This window comes from Carassius gibelio, chromosome B1 (assembly GCF_023724105.1).
Source record: "Carassius gibelio isolate Cgi1373 ecotype wild population from Czech Republic chromosome B1, carGib1.2-hapl.c, whole genome shotgun sequence".
NCBI classification, from domain to species: Eukaryota; Metazoa; Chordata; class Actinopteri; order Cypriniformes; family Cyprinidae; genus Carassius; species Carassius gibelio.
This window is the reverse complement of record NC_068396.1, coordinates 25,676,326-25,696,291: the sequence shown is the minus strand read 5'-3', so window position 1 is coordinate 25,696,291 and position 19,966 is coordinate 25,676,326. Positions and strand designations below refer to the sequence as shown.

The window sequence follows — 19,966 nt, the reverse complement described above, 5'->3', positions numbered from 1 at the left end:
CATATGGTAAACGCACTAAGACTGTGAGCCAGAAGCGCCAGACTGTCCTTCCAAAGATGGAACTGCCCCACTTTATGAAAAAAACGATACATATATATATATATATATATATATATATATATATATATATATATATATATATATACATACATACATACATACATACATACATACATACATACATACACACACACACACACACACACACACACACACACACACACACACACACACACACACACACACACACACACACACACACGTCAAGTCAATCATTATCAGAGGTGGGTAGAGTACCCAAAAACTGTACTCAAGTAAAAGTAAAAGTACTTCTAGAAATATTTACTCAAGTAAAAGTACTAGTCTTAAATAGTTACTTGAGTAAGAGTAAAAGAGTATCGGATAAAAAATCTACTCAAGTAGTTAGTTACTAGTTACTATGGGTCATATACTGAGCCTATTTTTAGATAAAATGTATGCAATGTATGTGTGTGTGTATAAATGTATATATTTCATCAGCCTTTACTCCAATTTATGTAATTTATTATAAAACCCTGTCTGTTTACTTAAGTAACAGATATAGGTATCATGTCATAACATATTTTTAATACGACTGACTTTATATTAAATGTGAATTTAACATTGAAAGTTAATGTGATATAAATTTTGCTACTAATCTTTCATTTTTCAGAAAGAGTGCAAATAACATTTACATTTTTAAAGATCATTTTCACTGACAGTCTAGATTTCATTCACTCTCAGAAACTCCCATTAAAATCACTGAAACTGTTAAAACTGTAAAATAAATATCTTTAATTATAGATTCTTACACACATCTGCACTTTGTTGTTTCTGAGGAGAGAATTCGCCAGAAGGAGGTATTATTCAGTCAGCGAGCGAGTGAAGCATTCAAAAGCTCAACAGAATCGTGTGTGATTGGTTATAATGCGCAACTCTGTAAAAACGCATCTATCTCTGGCTCAGCGCCAGCAAGCGATCACAGATCTGAATTTAACAGCTGATGATATGACTTGCTGGACGTACTCGCACCGGTGTGATTGTATTAAAATTAATACAATTTTAATCGGCTATTTTTTGTCTTTTGGAGGCTGCATTCAACTTGACTCCCCGCCGTTATAAGCCACACACGTACAACAAACTGATGTCATAGTGGTATCTTGTACTAATGTAATCGAATGTAGCCCAAGTTATTACCTGATAAACAGTAGACAGCACACGCGTTCATATAATAAGGATCTCCATCGCAAGCAAATAATAGCCTTTGCAGATTTGCTTTCAATTCAGTGCAGTTCCATAGCCCCGTTTTCAACGCTGCTGATCTTAAACGTTACAACTCTGAGTGAACCGCTTCAGACGCTCAGCGCGTGCGGCAGGAAACTGAACGACTCATTCAAACTGATTCATGAACCAATTCACTCGTTTGCCAATTGGTTTGATCAAGCCTTTGAACAGAATTGACTCAAAAGAATGAATCATTCGCGAATGGACATCGCTCATTGCCCAGAGAATAGTAGACGGCGCGTTTGGAATAAACTGAAGCATTTATAACATTTATTGCATTAAGATAAAGTAACGAGAGCAGCGTCGCCCACAGTAACGAAGTGAAAGTACAGATTTTTCCCAAAAAATTTACTCAAGTAAGAGTATAAAGTACCCATCTTTAAATATACTCCGAAAAGTATTAGTTACCCCCAAAAATTAATCAAGTAAATGTAACGAAGTAAATGTAACTCGTTACTACCCACCTCTGATCATTATTGTCTTATTCGGTGATAATATGTCAGAAAATATGACCACGTTTCTCAGTATTTGGCCAAGATACAACTATTTAAAAATCTGTAATATGAGGAAAATCACCTTTAAAGTTGTCCAAATGAAGTTCTTAGCAATGCATATTACTAATCTAAAATTAAGTTTTGATACCTTTACAGTAGGAAATCTACAAAATGATTTTTGGCATAAAGGAATAATCAATCATTTTCAACCATATAACGTATTGTTGGCTATTGCTACAAATATAACCCAGTTACTTACTGTATGACTTATTTGTGGTCCAGGGTCTCACACACACACACCTCTCTCTCTCTCTCTCTCTCTCTCTCTCTATATATATATATATAGTATAAAAGTACACTATTACTTTCATTAGAATAGGTGGATCTAATATAATATTATATGATATGATATGATACGATAAGATATGATATGATAAAATAATATAAGACCTTCTTACCTTATACCAACTTGCAATTTGATTCTTTTCCTCCTGTATCTCCCCTTAATTGTGGATCCTTGTTAGTCTCTGATGACAAGTATATATACATAATGTCTTATCTCACAGATGTAGGATTATCGTTGAACATTCCATTTCCCATCGAACCATTGGTGCGTCATAAAACACAGTCATGGTGCCAAGATGACTAAAAGAAATGCACCTCCCTTTCCCTTTCTGTGCCTGTCTCCTCTGTAAAAAGTGAAACATTGGATTAACTTAATAAAATTGAAGTAACCATTCACAATAAAGATTTTACATTGACCTAATGTTCAGAAACCATTCAGTTCAAACTAATTTTCTGCATGTCATGCAAACTCTTTTCCGAATTTGGGTGTAAATCAATATTTTAAATTGGCTTAAAAAAAAAAAAAAAAAGTTTTTTAAGTGACTTGATCTAAATTGAATTTTCTTCAATCTGAAATATGTATACATTGTAAGTAATATAAGGCTTCACAATTGGCATAATCGAAAAAATGTAAACTCTAAATATATATATATATATATATATATATATATATATATATATATATATATATATATATATATATACATACATTATATTAAATGAGTCAGATCAAACGTTCTTTTAAAGATTTATTACATCTTGTATTAAATAAGATACTTTTTTTTTAAGATACTTTTTTGGCAAAACAAACATTGACTGAGACAGAGATCAGTTCATTTCAAGCTGAATTTCATACATAGCAGTATTAAAATGTGATTATATCATAAGAACAAATAAGAACAGGAATAAGGAATAAGAAATAAGAACAAATACCTAAAAACAATTGGTCTGTTTCTCTCAGGAATTAAAGGGTTAGTTCGCCCAAAAATTAAAATTATGTCATAAATAACTAATTAATAACTGGTGAACCGTTTTCTTCAACCGGTTTATTGAATCGAACTGTCCGGAAGAACTACTGGTGATCCGAACACCCATGCAACCGGTTCTTCACTCGTGTATGAGTCAGTCTATTGTTTGTTATCTGGCTCGGCTCGGTGTTCATCTTCACAGCAGTTCAGTCAGTGTACTGTTTGAGTGCATGCATTACTCCGGGATATTGGTTTGTTTGAACTCAGAGGGAGTGTCAGCCACATTAAAAAAAGTTAACATCTTAAATCATTTGTGGATTAATGCGAACCGTTTAAAACGATTCAGTTCGATTTGGGGAACTGAATGATTCGTTCGCGAAACGGATATCCAGAATGCTTTGATTTGAACTCTTTCTCACAACAGACACGGAAGAGAAGACAATGCTGAATAAAGTCGTAGTTTTTGCTATTTTTGGACCAAAATGTATTTTCAATGCTTCAAAAAATTCCAACAGACCCTCTGATGTCACATGGACTACTTTGATGATGTTTTTCTTACCTTTCTGGACATGGACAGTATACCGTACACACAGCTTCAATGGAGGGACTAAGAGCTCTCGGACTAAATCTAAAATATCTTAAACTGTGTTCCAAAGATAAAAGGAGGTCTTACATGTTTGGAACAGCATAAGGGTGAGTTATAAATTACATAATTTTTATTTTTGGGCGAACTAACCCTTTAACATTTTTGGCAGAAGAAATAAATGTAAATCAAATACAAAATAGATATTGCCACACCCAGTAAACAACAAACAACTACTGAACTACTCTCTAAAAACTGCTGGGTTGAAAACAACCCAATTTGGGTTATTTTGACAACCCAGCGCTGTGTCAAAAAGGGACGAACCCAACGCTGGGTTATTTTAACCCAACCAGTTGGGTTATCATATTTAACCCAGCCTGCTGGGTTGCCTTTTTTATGGTTTAAAATAACTACATTGCAGGGTTTCAAAAACCAGAGCGGATGTTTTTTATCACTGTATTTCAGAAGGAAAACTACTGTATTTAGAAAATGTTCGATATCATTTGATGAGGCAGCGTTTGTGAGCTCAGCGCTGCTTTGCAGCCGTTACCGGAGAAACCTACCTCTCCCGCTTAGCACCTCCTACTGGAAGAAAATGAACTTGCGGAGTGCCGCCACCAATTGAGTGTAAGGATGTGGGGAAACACTGCATTTGTACGTTAAAATTAACCCAAATTGAGCTAGGGATTAAACCTACAAATGTTGTTCATTTTAAATATCACTTTTACACACAAATAATAATTATCAAAAGGAAAATATTTATTAAAAACAAGAGAAAAGTCAAAAAGTTAAATGTTAGAAGAAATGCAGAAAAGGATGGCATTAACAGCTACAGAGTTCATAAATAAAGCATTGAACATTTGATGAATATAACTTAAGATCAAATTGGACTTTGTTCAATTGTATATATTGTATAAAAATATACGAAAACACTTATACAATAAATTTACAATTAGTTAGGTTCTTTACCAACTATTCTGGCATGACAGTACACAAATAAATCACAACATTAACTTTGATATTATAACATTTAACAGACGCGTGTGTGTGTGTGTGTGTGTGTGTGTGAGTGAAAGAATGTGAGCAGGTGTATGAGTGAAAGAGTGTAAACTCTTCAACTAAACAACACAGAAAAAGCATTTAACTTTTTTTTTTTTTTTTTTTTTTTTTTTTTTTTTTACAAATTATACACTTACAGTTTGTTTCATAGTCCATTAATACAGATCATGCATCACGGTCAATTTTCATGATCTCTTTAGCATAACTGATGTAATCATGAAGAAACCCCATCAGCACATGTGGCATCTTCTACATCATCCAGGGCAGCGTCCTCCTTTAAAACCACCGCTGCATCAGTTTAGGGGAAAGAAGATTCTCCTCTCTGACCAGGATTCATCCCAGTCACCGCCTGTTCTTCATCAGTGGCCTAAGAGAAACACATTTGAAAAAATTAAACATTTAATTAAACTATCCATTTTCAGGTAGAGGTGTATTCACATCCGTAAGGATAGGTAAATAATCGGTTTTAAAGTTTCAACACTTTGTGTGGTTGTTTAATGTCTCAGTCCACCACAGCGCTCCAGGAGGCTATAATGGCAGCACTAGTGTGAGGACATGCGATATTGTTGGAATAAATATTGCTTTCAGAAAGCTTCTTTACTGAAACATTAAAACAGTCATGACATTCACATACCTCAGAAAATGTTCATGTACGTGGAGGGCTGCTCTTCAAACCGTAAGTTCACCAAATAATTAAAATGGTCATAATTTACTCTCCCCATGTTTTTCCATACTCACACAAACTCATTTTTTGGAAAACATATGAATATATTTAATATTCTCTTAATTTGTGTCCTCCATTGCTGGTCTGGGAGACCAGTATTTTATTTTGAACATACATGTTTGCTATCATATAATTTAAGAATGAATTACTTCTACAATAACTGAATTTATTAATGAATTTATTAGGCTTGAAAATACTGATTATCTAAACTATAAATGGATTAACAAATATTATGAGAAAATTAAAAATATATTAATTTATGTTGTAAAGACAGACAAAAGTCTTATAGGTTTGGAATGACATGAGGGCAAGTAAATGATTTCTGTGTGTGAACTTTACCTTTAAGAGGGAAGACCAAGATTGATGACTCTCCAAATCAGACAAGACAACTCCAAAGTTGGTTTGAGTTCTGCAATAAAAAACACAGACATCAATGGTTTTAATGAAATGAGCACGTAATCACACTGTTGTTGCATCAAAATGTGAAGTAAGCCAGCAGGAGACAACAGAAACATTTATTTTCTAAAAATAACTTACATAAAATCTCAAAAGAATGATGCTCTCCCATGTCTCTGGCTTTTAACATCTACAAAAACAAAAAACAAACATTATTTTACTCTTATTAAAAAAACAACAACTGATAACATGAAATTATGAAGTTTACTTGCCTTAAACTATCTTTCCCTCTCTTCAGAAGAAGCTGAGAAAACCACCTCCTCCTCACACAAGCAGACTTCTGTGTCCTTAACTCCAGTTAGTTTGAGTTCTAAAAAGAGGGACATCAATGGTTTCAATAAAATATGAACATATACATATATATATTTATACATATAAACACACATATACACACATACATATATATATATATATATATATATATATATATATAAATAATCACACTGTTGTTGCATCAAAATGTGAAGTAAACAGGCAGGACACAACAGAAACATTAATTTTCTAAAAAAAAAAAAATAACTTAGATCAGTCCCAAAAGAATGAAGTTATCTTGTCTCTGGATTTCAACATCTAAAAAAACAAACATTATTTTAGTCTTAGTTAAAATAAAGATAACTTGATGTTATTCTGAAGTTTACTCCCCTTAAACCGTCTGTCCCTCTCTTCAGAAGAACACCTCCTCCTCATCCTCACACAGGTCTATGACTCCTCACACAAACAGCTTCTGTGTCTTTAACTCTCGACGCGAGGACAATGAAGACACGAGCTCGACAAGTCTGAAATATTACATGTAATAAGTATATTAACATACTTTTAACAGTTACCACTTCAACAGCCTCAAAGTAATTATGCTAGTCTTTACTACACAATGCCGTTTCCTTTAGGAGACAAATATACATTCAGTTTAACCGCGAAAAAAAAAAACAAATTAACATGAGCGTAACCGTGACCATAACTGTCTATTAACGCCTCAAAAAGTACAGATAATGTAAAATCTTATGTAAATATGACAAAACACATTCAGGGACGTTATATTATAAGTACATCTTCCGTTCAGTAAAGTTACATTAGTCAGTTTAGACCTCCGTGTCTGAGGCGAAAAACGCGTCCGTTTTTTAAAAAAAAATATATATATAACATTAAGCTCCTTTGTTTCCGCCTTTCATAAAACCTTCCGCCTTTCATACAACCGGGTAAACAATAAAAGATAACTTTACATTTTGAATATATACTTACCATAGTCTTTCTCTCGCTTCTCGCTTCTTTCACGCTGAGAACGTACGATCTTGACGTGCGTGCTCTCCTTCACGTCCGCGTCCTCAACCCAGCCCCTTTGGGTTAAAACAGAGACATATTTTCAACCCAAACTTGGGTTAAAACATCCCAAAGTCCTATCCAACGGCCTCAACCCAGCAGTTGGGTTGAAAAAACAACCCAGCGTTTTTTAGAGTGTATTATTACGATGTAGTGGAGACTGGGGCCATCCTGTTTGTTTGTGTGTGTGTGATCATCAAAGCACTGAAATGGAGGCTGTCAGTCAGTCATAGACTATGCAGCAGAGTGCAGAGGCGACATACTTTGGGTGTCATTTTTCTTGTGTCCAGTTCCATTAAAACTTTCTGAAAAAACTCAATTGAATTTCAGTTCTTTTGAATACTCGAGGTTTAGCAGATATGTCAATCCATTGCTTCAGCAGCTGCGGTTGAGGGCACGTTACTGAGGACCTCTGTGCCCTCAATGAGAAGCCTGGTGTCTGTGTCACTGATTAAGACGGCCATTGTTTGCTGCAGTCCGTCACCTGGCATATCCTGGCGAGACAATACATAGTAATGAATAAAGAGCGCTGACCAGAACCCAGTTGATTGTGTGAGAGACACTCCTGCTTATTCTACATTTCCTGAACTGAGTGAGTGTGTAACCCGTTTTGTGAGCATAAATAAGTACACCACTGCTTGTTATGCATTTTATAAGCTGCATGTATGAGAAAGACCCTGTTATGTGTGTGCCTGTGTTTATATGACATCCCTGCTTGAGAGAGAGAGAGAGAGAGAGAGAGAGAGAGAGAGAATAAACAGTTGAAAAGCAAATTCAACAAGTTCCATTGCTAGCCAGCTATCATTTCACAGAATAGACGATGAAAAGAAAGTTAGTCAAAACTGCCGTCGTCAGCGCCTGGCAGTTCGTCCACCCTGGAGGACTGAGGAGTCGTCATCTGTTTCCCCCACAGAAACCACTGAGCCTAAGCCTATGCAGGTGGGGCGCCTTTGGCTCACTCCTCAACAGAAGCAGCAACGCATCGCCCTAGGGCTATGTCTGTATTGCGGCAAATCAGGTCACTTCGCAGCAGGCTGTCCGTTAAAAGTCAAGGCTCACCAGTAAAAAGGGGGATGCTGGTGAGCCCTACCCCTTTATTGCATCCCCCCTCCTCTCGCACTCTCCTTTCTGTCTCAATTCAGTAGTTTGGTGATGTCTTTAACTCCTGTACAGCACTGGTTGACTCGGGAGCTGAGGACAACTTTATGGACCTCTCTCTAGCCACCCGTTGGGGAATTCCTGCCATTCCTCTTCCTGAACGTATTCCTGCCCGTTCATTGAATGGCACTTTGATCACCACTGTCTCCTATGCTACTCCTCCTGTCAATCTTATAGTCTCGGGCAATCACCGTACGGTGACCACGCTGTACCTTCTTGAAGGCCCTGAAAGAGAGGCCATGGACAAATATATTAATGAATCCCTCAAAGCTGGTCTCATCCGACCCTCTTCATCTCCTGCAATTGCTGGGTTCTTCTTTGTCAAGAAGAAGGACGGCTCCTTGCATCCTTGTATAGATTATCGAGGCCTGAATGACATCACTATTAAAAACAGGTACCACTTGCTTCTTATGTCATCTGCCTTTGAGCTATTGCAGGGAGCCAAGGTCTTCACCAAGCTAGACCTTTGGAATGCCTATCACCTGATTCGCATACGTGAGGGGGATGAGTGGAAGACAGCTTTCAACACACCCACGGGACACTTTGAGTACCGGTCCTACCATTTGGTCTGACCATTGCCCCAGCTGTCTTCCAGGCCCTGGTTAACGACGTGTTGAGAGACATGGTGAATCGCTTTGTCTTCGTGTATCTTGATGATATCTTGATATTTTCCCCATCTCTGCAGGTACACACTCAGCATGTTCACCAGGTGTTACAATGGCTGCTGGAGAACCATCTCTATGTTAAGGCGGAGAAGTGCGTCTTCCATTCCTAGTCGGTTCCGTTCCTGGGGTTCGTTGTTTCTGCGGGGTTGTTTCTAGGTCCCGCCCAAGACAATATCTGATTGGCTGTGCAATAAGGACGGGTCAGATGGACAAGCATATAACCCAATGACAAGCAGTTTTGCCTTGCTTTTTTTCTGCTTTTGCAGTGACTTGGGCTCTTGTCAGTGCTTTGTGCTGACCTTTCCATCGTCCAGCGTGTACTCTTCAAACCACCAAAAGCTCACTCAAAACTTTCGTAAGATCCTTCGCTGAACTTCGTCAAAGAAAACCCTCTCAGAGTCGCTCCAGTCTTAGAGCAAACTCCGTTGCATAGCAACCCACAATCCAGGAAGTCTGAGAAGGGTATATCTGCAGCCTGGAGATCTCCAAATAGGGGCGGGAACTCCAAAATGGGGTGGGAGCTTCAAAAAAGGGGGGCGTGGCTTCCTCCCATTGAGAGACTGGCGCATGACACGCATGCACAATTTTCCCCCAATCCACTTCAGTGCAAACTCCGACCCACAGCTGATTCTGAAGTTTTTATTGGTTGTGTCAGTTAAAGTGTTTCCTAAACTATGCAACAAAAAAGCTAACCCCTAAACCTACCCCACACCTTACCATAAACCAGTGAAATTGACGGAATGGCGGGATTGATAATTGATATTACTCATACCATATTGAAGGCTACAGTAGCCTAGCTAAAGTGGATGATAATGCTAACTAACGTTACCAACCTCCCTGCAAAACTCACCAAAACTTTGTCCCTCATGCTGACCCTTACAAAACCCACAAGCTGACCCTCGGACACGCTACACTCAACTACATGACCCTATCTGAAGTGGTTTTCACCCCTTTGAACACTTTGGTTTTCCTCCTTGAAAAAAGGCATCATGGCAGCCAAGGAGATCATGATTGCACTGATAAGTCTACCACGCAATTTTTTTTTTTTTTTTTTTTTTTTTATTAATGTCAGTCTTCACGGACCTTCACAGGGTTTAACCAGACGGTTACACGAGCTCCATCAATCAGATGCATCACTGTGGGATTGTGGGATTGTTCAGGATTGTGGGTAATGAAGTACTTATCCAAGACATCGCAAAAAAAAGGCATTTATCTCAAAACAAGGTTAGTGCCCCATGAACCGGCGTTTATATGAGCATATACTATCGCTTAGTACAGCCATAGCTGGTTTTAAGTCTACCATGTATGGTTACGTTTTTATGGCTTATACCCCAACTGTCAATGCAGAAATTGTATTGAATTTTTACTTCCGGCACCGGCTGTGGGCGGGACTGTGATGCTCTATAGCGTGGTAAAGAAAGTTTCAGTTCAGGAAATAAACAGTTAAAGGTCCCGTGCTTTTTTGAAGCTTTGATTGTGTTAACAGTGTGCAATATAACGTGTTCATGTTTCACGTGTAAAAAAACGTGTAAAAAAACCAGTATTTTTCACACAATTCACCTATCTGTATACCGTTGTTTTCACTGTCATAAAAACGGGCTGATAACTATAGTAATGAATCATTACTATAATAGCCAACATCAACTGTGAAATAACATCCAAAACTGTTATTATAAAACTAGAGCTGTAATAAAACTGAGTTTACGACTTAACTGTTTCTGGTCTGAAGCATGTCAGATAAGTTTATATTGGGTCAAAACCACCTTTGACCATACATATAAAAATTCTGCATTGATTAATTTTCATTTACTTTATGAATGTATGAGCCTCGTCCCAGTTTATTATAATCTATAGAAACAACAATCACATTCTGCAATAAGATCAGACCTGTTCTCGAACACTGAGGCCCCCTGAAAGTTCAGTAATTGCTCAGTCAGTAATATTATTGACTGTATTTCGTTACAGGTTAAATGACATTCATTCCTGTACATTATCTTGAGACTTGCCAGGATGCAATGAGGAAATCCATATAACCTTAATTGGATTAATTAAATAATTGAATCAGAATTTATTTTTGTATTATATGTCAGGGTTTTTCACTGTCACTTTGTTTTATGTTTTTGTTTCTTGTGTATTGTGTCAGCACATGGCCTTGTTGGTTATTTTCTCGGCCATGTGCTCTTTTAGCCCCTCCTCCTTGTTTCCTCTTTACCACACCCTCTTGTTAGCCTAGTTGGTCTAATTGGGCTCACCTGTCCCTCATGTATTTTCCTCTCTATTTATAGTGCACCTTACCCTTTTGTGTTTGCTGCTCCATTTTTATTCTCACGCCCTTTGTCCGAATATGTGTCTGAATATGTGTCCGAGTCTCCCTGTGTGGTTGGTCTTGTACCCTTGTTTTGTATAGTCCTTGTGATTCTATGTTCTTGTCTTGCTCCTTGTTTTAGTAATTTGTTTGTTCTTGCCCTTTGCTTTTATTTGTAGAATTTAGTTTTCTTGTCTTGATTCTTGGTTTTGTTTGATCATTCTCTTATGTTGGTTAAATTGGTAATTTCTTTTGTTACTTTACCTTTATTAGTTCATTGGTTAATATTCTTTGTCTTGGCTTTAACTTGTGTTTTTGTGGAGCTTTGTCCCTTCTAGTCTTGTGTTCGAGTTCCTAACCTGTCCCCATGTGTCCTGCCCTGGTTCTACCAGCCTGGCATCTGGTCTGTCTCCAGAATCTGTGGTCAACCAGTTCCTGAGCTCTGCTCTATGGTGCCTTGTGTGGCCTTTTCTATCAGCCTGGTCTTGCTGCCCCCTCTGACCAAGTATTCTGACAGTTGTTTCCTGAAGCCTTCCCAGTGGCCTTCCCTAGCTGTTCTGTTTGTGTTCCTGTTGTGGTATCTGTGCTCTTCACTACCTCTTGTATCAGCCTGTCTTGTCAAAACCTTGTTATATCCCTGCAACTGGGTCCTCCTTCCCAGATCCCTGACATTATGCTATTACTTTATTTAAATTTGTACAAAAATAAACAAATAGTACTTTAGGAAAATATTAACTGTTTTTGCAAATGAAGTTCTAAAGTGTAACAAGATTTTCATTTTTTTTTTTTTTTTTCATTATTTCATGTGAAGTTCCTTTATATAACTGACAAAAAAAAAAAATAATAGGTGCAATTTAGGTCCAATTATCAATCAGGCTGACAAAAGATTAATTTCTTTCGCAAATGTGGCAGATGTCAACCTGTATTTTAAATCGCATGGTTGTTGAATCTTGCCCTGCTCAGCTCTTTTTACCTAGTTTTTCAAAAAGTAAATCATTATTGTGTCATTCAGTGCTTATATATCAGCAAATATAACCATGTCTCTCAGATAATTTAAATTAAAAGATCTAAGGATGTGGTTTCCTAGTGTACGAGGTCCATGCAGAGGAGAAGCAGTATCGATGTGGGAAGAGTTTTGTATACCACTTTACCCTTACTAAACATCAGCTTATTTACTCTGGAGAAAGGCCATTTCCTTGTAAAGTTTGTTGAAAGAGGTTCTTGGCCAAGGCAGACCGGGCTACCCATATGTGAATGTACACTGGAGAGAAGCCGTTCTCTTGCACCCTATGTGGGAAGAAGTTTAAACATCGAGTCGCTCTGAATATGCATATGCAGGGGCATAGAGGAGAGAAACGCTACATCTGCCCCCACTGTGAAAAGGAATTTGTGGATCTAGGCAATTTTAAAAGACACAAGCTCATCCACACAGGGGAAAGACCGTTTGAGTGCAAGGAATGTGGGAAGCGCTTTACTCAGTCGGCCCATCTCAAGAAACATGTCAACACACAACATGTTAAATGAAGAAAATGATTTGAATTGTTAAATATTATGCATTTAGTTGGGCTACTGATAATTATTCTGTTACAGAAAATAAAACAGTATTAGGTCCAACTGTAAATTAATTTCTAAAGATGCTAATAATAAAATAGAAAAGTAGTAAAATAACTTTTACTGCACTGACTTTGTGCATGCTCTTAATAAAACATTTTAAATATTAAGTAATTAAATGTGAAGATTTTTCTATTCTTTTGTCAGTGTGAAACATACTGCATCTTTATTTATTATATATATATATATATATATTATATATATATATATATACGTATATATAAATATATATGTATATATATATATATATATGTATATATGTATATATGTATGTATATATATATATATATATATATATATATATATATATATATATATATATATATACATATTTATAACATTATGCTATTACTTTATTTAAATTTGTACAAAAATTGTCCTTATTTAAATAAACAAATAGTACTTTAGGAAAATATTAACTGTTTTTGCCAATGAACCAACTAGCTGAGTTCTAAAGTGTAACAAGATTTTCATTTTTTTTTTCATTATTTCATGTGAAGTTCCTTTATATAACTGACTATAGATTGTCTAACATACCGTTTATAAACCTCAAGATTGAAATAACTTGCATGAATTGCCATAGAGATGAAAGCAAAAGAGGAGCAGAAACACACTGTGAAGAATTGTAAACTGGAAAAAAGTATATTTTCATTTTAGGCAAGCATACAAGCACATTGAACGTTGTACACATTCCAATTTATGATAACATTTCATATTCAAAATATATGTGACCTTATATGTTTACACAAAATATACTAAAATAAAAATCTATATTTGAGCAAAAAAATTTATATTGTGGATTAGAAAACATTTATTTGTACTGATCATACACAAAACTAGTATGTGACAAAAAATGACGATTATAACTTTTGAAATAATAAAAATAACAGGTGATTCGTGAGTTACAGTTGATTAGGATGAAATGCTTTGCAATTTCAAAGCTTTAAGAATGCTTTACATTTATATTGGCATAAAATAATTGTTTGACTGTGTATTTGGCTGGATGAACTCCATTTCACTACATAGGGAAGACGTCAGGTAAGAAAGTGTATAAAAGCAGAGATGCCCACAGAGGGAGGGACATGCTAACAAGGCGCGAGCCTGTGTTGGACTTCATGGTGTTACTGCATCTGCCCACGTTCCCAACCTTGTCAACTGCAGACAAAGTCACAGAAGGTGAACAACATGAGGCCTCATACAGACCCATCACCACGATCACACCGTCTAACACTTCCCTCTGGGTGAAGTTTCCACTTCCTTGCTGGATGGAAATGCTCTCGATGCCTGTTCCATAACCGTCTGTGATGTTGACAGACAGTTCCCAGTTTGATGAGTTGCAAGAGGAGGAGTCGCAAATACCCTTTACATCGACAATTTCACATTTTGGAGGTGTGAAGTCAGTAACCTGTATGAAACAGTAAAGGTTAGTTGAAACAACAGCTTAGTGTTGAATTATGCGGTATATAGATTTCATTAAAATGACGGTAAAAAGAATAGTGTTGGAAATGTTGTTATAATTTGAAATAACTTTTCTGTTTAAATATATTTTTAATTGTAAATTATTCCAGTGATGACAAAGCATCATTACGCCGGTCTTCAGTGTCACATGATCCTTCAGAAATGATTCTAATCTACTGATTTGCTGTTCAAGTTCAAGGAACATTTACTGTATAATTATTATAAGCAATGGTGAAAACCATAATACATTTTCTTTCAGGATTCTTTGATGGATAGAAATTCGGCAGAATTTATTCAGAATAAGTCAAACACAATTTGTTTTGTTCCCTTTCGAAGGGAACCTCGACAATACGTCATCGACGCTATGGGGAACGCCTCAGGTGTGACAGGTGTCTGAAATCAAATATCAACTCACAGCAATCATGCTGACCGGCGACAGCCGTGAATCATCAGCTTGAATGATGAGCGTGCAACCTGGATATAAAAGGGGCGCCTTGAAACCATGACAATATCCTTTTCGTCTTCAGGGACTGTTTTGTCTGATTTAAACGTCTGCTTACAGCGAAAATGAAACGCACATCTAAGGCAAGTCCTAAAAATTTCGTGAAATGTGCTGACCCGTGCCCAAGATATTTGTCGCCAGGTGACACTCACGAGATGTGTGTGTACTGTTTGGGTGAAAAGCACGCACAGGATGCTCTTGAGGGAGCGTCCTGTGCAAATTGTGAGCGTTTTCCTATGAGAACGCTCCGCTCTCGTCTGGCTCTCTTCTCGAGGGAAGAGAGTTCAGCGTCTGGTCCTCGCGGATCGGGTCCCGCTCGTGCCGAGGCAGAGCGGCGACGCGCTTCATGGGGCTCCCAGATGGAGCTCGCTGACAGTCTCGAGGGGGGCGTTAACCTCTCGGACGCGTCATCGGCTGACGAGAGTGAGCTGCAGGGGGATGACGGAGACTTTTCTCCTACTAATACTGCAGCGGGTGCTCTTCAGGCCGGGCAAGAGAAGCCAGCCTGACCTGAAGTTGAATTCCCTTGAACTGTCAGGTAGTAGGCCTCATAAGGCCTCCCTGAAGGCAAGGCCCCAAAGACAGTCAACTGGACTGCCAGTCTGGCTCACTATCAGCTATGGTTTTCAGGTAGTAGGCCTCTCCAGGCCTCCCTAAAAGTAAGCTTTCCTGCACTGTGTTTATCAGGTAGTAGGCCTCACTAGGCCTCCCTGTAGTTGAGCTCCCAAATACTGTGGTTGTCAGGTAGTAGGCCTCACCAGGCCTCCCTGGAGTTGAGTTTCAAATAACTTTCAGTTTCCACTTAAGGTGGTTATCTGGTAACAGGTCGTAGGCCTCTCTAAGCCTCTCTGTAGGTGAACTCCCACATATCGTGGTTATCAGGTAGTAGGCTTCACCAGGCCTCTCCGAAGGTGAGCTCCCACATACTGTGGTGGTCAGGTAGTAGGCCTCTCCAGGTCTCCCTGGGAGTAGTTTCACGGTGATGCTGGGTTTTGTAAGCTAGTGGCCGCTTACTTTCAGTTAAGCAGTCCTTAGCAGGCAGCTTACCGAAGGGAACTTGCGCCCTGGCTCGGCTCAAGTTTTTATTCTCTGCTATGGGTTCCCTCCTGGAACCTCTTTATCCTGCTAAAGCCTGGTTGCCTACCAGGTAGATCTTATGCTCCCCTCACTGAGGGTCAATGTGAGTATGTGGTCTCCTGAGTCTGGTCAGTCGGTCGTAGGCCTCTCATGAGGCCTCCCAGTTAGATCAGTCCTAAGGCCCTCACAGGCCTCCTCAGTGTTTTTGAAACACAAACACTGGGTAGATCCGTGGATCGAGTAGAGAAACTCCCCTCGCTGGCAAGGGTTGTAAAGCACTACGCTGAGTCATACTCTCCAGGATATCCCGTCTCTGAGATCCGGGCCGAGTGGTTCACAGCCTGCTCCACAGTTCCTCGGGCTGGATGCCTTCCTAAAGGCAAGTGTACAGAGGCTCTGTCTTCGGACAGACAGGAAGTGGCCAGTCTGTAGTGTCTTATGTAGTGACACCAGGTCAGGCCTGCCTGGTGGCTTTTCAGGTGGTACATTCCCCTGAATAGTGACTGGCTGGGGTTCCCTCGGGTTCCCTAGCCACATTCCCTAGAAGGGACCCCTTCTAAGAAGTTGAAGTTGTGGTCCTAGGCCCTTGAGCAGGCCCAGGTAGACCTTTCACTAAACTATGTTTATGGAGGTTTTCTGTGGTATCATATAGCTTGGGCTATGACCGTAGGGAGTGCTGTCACTGACAGCCCTGTGTGACCTGAGGGTGAGTGGTTCTAGCGTTCATTGAATTGCTGGTTCTGACAGTTGTCACTGCCATTGGGCATGCACTCCCTTTAGCATGGCGGCGTGGGTATTTCGTTCCCTATAGCGTCGATGACGTATTGTCGAGGTTCCCTTCGAAAGGGAACGTCTCAGGTTACAAATGTAACCTTTGTTCCCTGAGAACAGGGAACGAGACAATACGTCTCCCAGCCATGCCTCAGGGTCTGCCTGCCAAACAGTCCCTTCAGACGAAAGGATATTGTCATGGTTTCAAGGCGCCCCTTTTATATCCAGGTCGCACGCTCATCATTCAAGCTGATGATTCACGGCTGTCGCCGGTCAGCATGATTGCTGTGAGTTGATATTTGATTTCAGACACCTGTCACACCTGAGGCGTTCCCCATAGCGTCGATGACGTATTGTCTAGTTCCCTGTTCTCAGGGAACAAAGGTTACATTTGTAACCTGAGACGTTTTGTGTTATGAAACAATTGGCTGTCATGGAAATCATGTTGAAATCTAAACTGTCCATTTTCTTATGCTGGAACGCCACTAGTGCAAAATCAGCAGAGAATCTGAAAAGACTGAAATAACATTCACATGAAAATATTCCAAGCCCACATTCTTTTCCATGGAAATTTCACAATAGTAGAATGCTTCGTCAGTCATTCTGAAACCTCTTGAGGTTACCTTGGAGAGAACAGAAAGGCGAAGGACAGCATAGTTAGAATCACTTCCTCCTGGGCTTTCTGCCTGGATGGTTAGCGTAACATCTGTGCCTGAGACTGTATCACCAGGTGGAGTGAGAGACACAGTCCCCTGAGCACTGCCGCCACTCACGAGATTGAGCCTGTGAGGGCAAAGAAACAGAATAGTAGCACTGAGTTTTGTTCTTTATAAGACAAGCTGGTTAAAGCATGTATGTCAATCATCACTGAGTGATTTGAGAACTAAGTGAAGGAACTACGTTGATGGATGATTCATAGGGATGTTTTTGTCATTCCTTGCACGAATTGTGTAGGTGCCACTGGTTCCCTTGGTTGTAACAGTAAAATTGAGTTTAAATACTTGTCCTGGTAGCATGGAGCTGTCTGCTCTTGCCTGTAGATGGAGAGAAAATAACAGAATACAAATTACATTTGTTTAAACAACTAGCTATAGCTAACTACTGCCTTCGTAAGGAAGTATAATGGTCATGGGAACTTAGAAATTACTGATTTTCTCGACCCACGAGTTAGTTAGTTATTTCAATAGATGTTTATGTTAGCATGTTGTTAAGCTAACAGCACAACACTTAAATAAGCTAAATAACACAGTCCACAAATATAATTAATTTTTAATTTCAAGTTTTAATAAGAAGAATGCCATCTGTACCTTGATGGTGACTTTAGACTGAGACATCAGTGTGGTGGTCTGTCTCTGGAACAGGCTGGTGAAGGTCTTGTCTTTTCCCTTCAGCCTTATGACAAACTCTCCTTCTGGCACTTCGTTCACAGTAACCAGGTAATCTCCATTAGCCATTTTCTCAGTGGTTCCTTTAGACACTTTGACCCCAGACACCTCCATGAGAGCAACCTCCTGCAGCTCTAGAGCCTCTGGACCTTTCTCTCCAGTCAGTGTTAGCAGCAGCTTAACCGGTGAGCCTAAATAAAGAGCAAAATATCTGTAGCCCTACACTTCCATTCAAATCATTCAATAAGAATTGTTTAATAGTTAAACAGGGCGACCGTTTAAACCTGATTTAGGCCGCCCATCAATGGCAGCAAATCCAGGATGGGGACCTTTGAACTCCTCCACAAAGTCGTAGATGAATGTAATCGCACTCTGACCTGTAAAACACGGTTTAAAATTAGAAAGGCAAAAAAGGGTCTAAATACTCTCAACATCCATCTCTGGGTGCCTATTAAAGAACAATTACATTTTTATCATGACTCTTTGAAGATTTTATCATGGTAATGGATATGACAATGTTAATGTATTTGGTCTTGGTGGAATAGATCTGCTACGCTGCTGCTGTTGTTTGTTACTGAATTCAAATTAAATTAAATACAATTTATGCATTTAGCAGACGCTTTTATCCAAAGCGACTTACAGTGCATTCAGGCTATCGATTTTTACATATCATGTGTTCCCAGGGAATCAAACCCCCAATCTAGCTCTTGCTTGCTTGCTTGCTAGCGCAGTGCTCTACCAGTTGAGCTACAGGAACACTTTTATTATTTTAGGTTATAGCTGATATTGCTGTTGATACGGTGCTGTATTAGATATACTGTTGCTGCACAAATAGCATATGTAGCAGATCTATAGAGGTGGAGTTGGGGAAGGTGGAGAGTTTCAGAGGAACTCTGAAAACTCAAGCAAATGCTAACCATCCATTCAAATGTAAAGCAGCAAACTCATTGGCTGCGTGTCCAACATGAACCAATCAGCTTGGTTTAACACTGTAGTTTAATGCTTTAAATAATATCATAGTTTATGTTAAAGACCCAACATGCCTGAGCTTCATGAGAGGACTTTATCTGTATTCTTCTCATAACAGGTTGGCAATAGTTTTTATGTTTGGCTTTGCATTGATTTATCATATAAGTACATGATGGCTCACCCATCACTTTTATGGTGTAGGGCCGTGTTGTCGTCATGTCAATGTGCCACAGGCCCATCTCTGTTCCAGTTAATTGGATTCGTTGCAGGTTTCCCACTGTCTGAATTGTTCCCAGAGGTCCGTTGACAACAGTGTTCGATTGAGTCACTCCTGGAAGCAAGTTAGAACTTACCTAGATATCTTATATTGAAGCTGAACACAATATAATACAATCCATTCTTGTTGGGGTTATTATAGTTGTACATTTTTTATTTAGTTTTGTTTATTTTCTTTTTTTGTTTTGTTTTTTTTTATCATGAAAATTTAATTTGGTTAGAAAAAAAATATTAGTGTTCTAGTTCAAGGTGTCTCTGAATTTACTTGTGGGGCTGCGGAGGTTGAACGTGAGGCCAGTTCCTGTGATGTAGATGATAGTGTTGGACAAAGACCTGTCCAGTAAGAAGGGGAAATTCTCTTCACGTCCTGGATCCCTAGAGCACTGAAGAATTGTCACCTGATAGATAAAGAAACAGTGAGCAAACAAAAATAATAATAGAAAGTTATTTGAAAATGCAATTTTGTTTGTATTTTTGTCAGTGAGCTAGCATAACTGTTTTGTTTGTGAGATGTTTACAATTGTGAAAAGACTATAAGACACTG

At 38.7% G+C, this 19,966-nt stretch overlaps 1 protein-coding gene across 12 annotated transcripts in view; it reads right to left on the bottom strand.

The window, feature by feature from the left end:
- The window catches only part of vwa11 (von Willebrand factor A domain containing 11), a 55,989-nt gene that overhangs the window by 12,979 nt on the left and 23,044 nt on the right, over positions 1-19,966 (bottom strand). For 2 of the 12 annotated variants that reach the window (XM_052546088.1, XM_052546082.1), the window contains 7 exons: positions 19,688-19,820; positions 19,328-19,477; positions 18,462-18,554; positions 18,100-18,368; positions 17,693-17,826; positions 17,416-17,575; positions 13,608-14,389 (listed from right to left, as the gene is read on the bottom strand). The exons of 5 other annotated variants lie outside the window; for them this stretch is intronic. In XM_052546088.1, the coding sequence (XP_052402048.1) occupies positions 14,003-14,389; positions 17,416-17,575; positions 17,693-17,826; positions 18,100-18,368; positions 18,462-18,554; positions 19,328-19,477; positions 19,688-19,820 (1,326 nt within the window). In that variant the 3' untranslated portion in view covers positions 13,608-14,002. Of the gene's footprint in view, positions 1-13,607; positions 14,390-17,415; positions 17,576-17,692; positions 17,827-18,099; positions 18,369-18,461; positions 18,555-19,327; positions 19,478-19,687; positions 19,821-19,966 lie in introns of those variants that run through there. 5 more of the 12 variants (XM_052546079.1, XM_052546076.1, XM_052546077.1 and 2 more) reach the window with 4 other exon arrangements.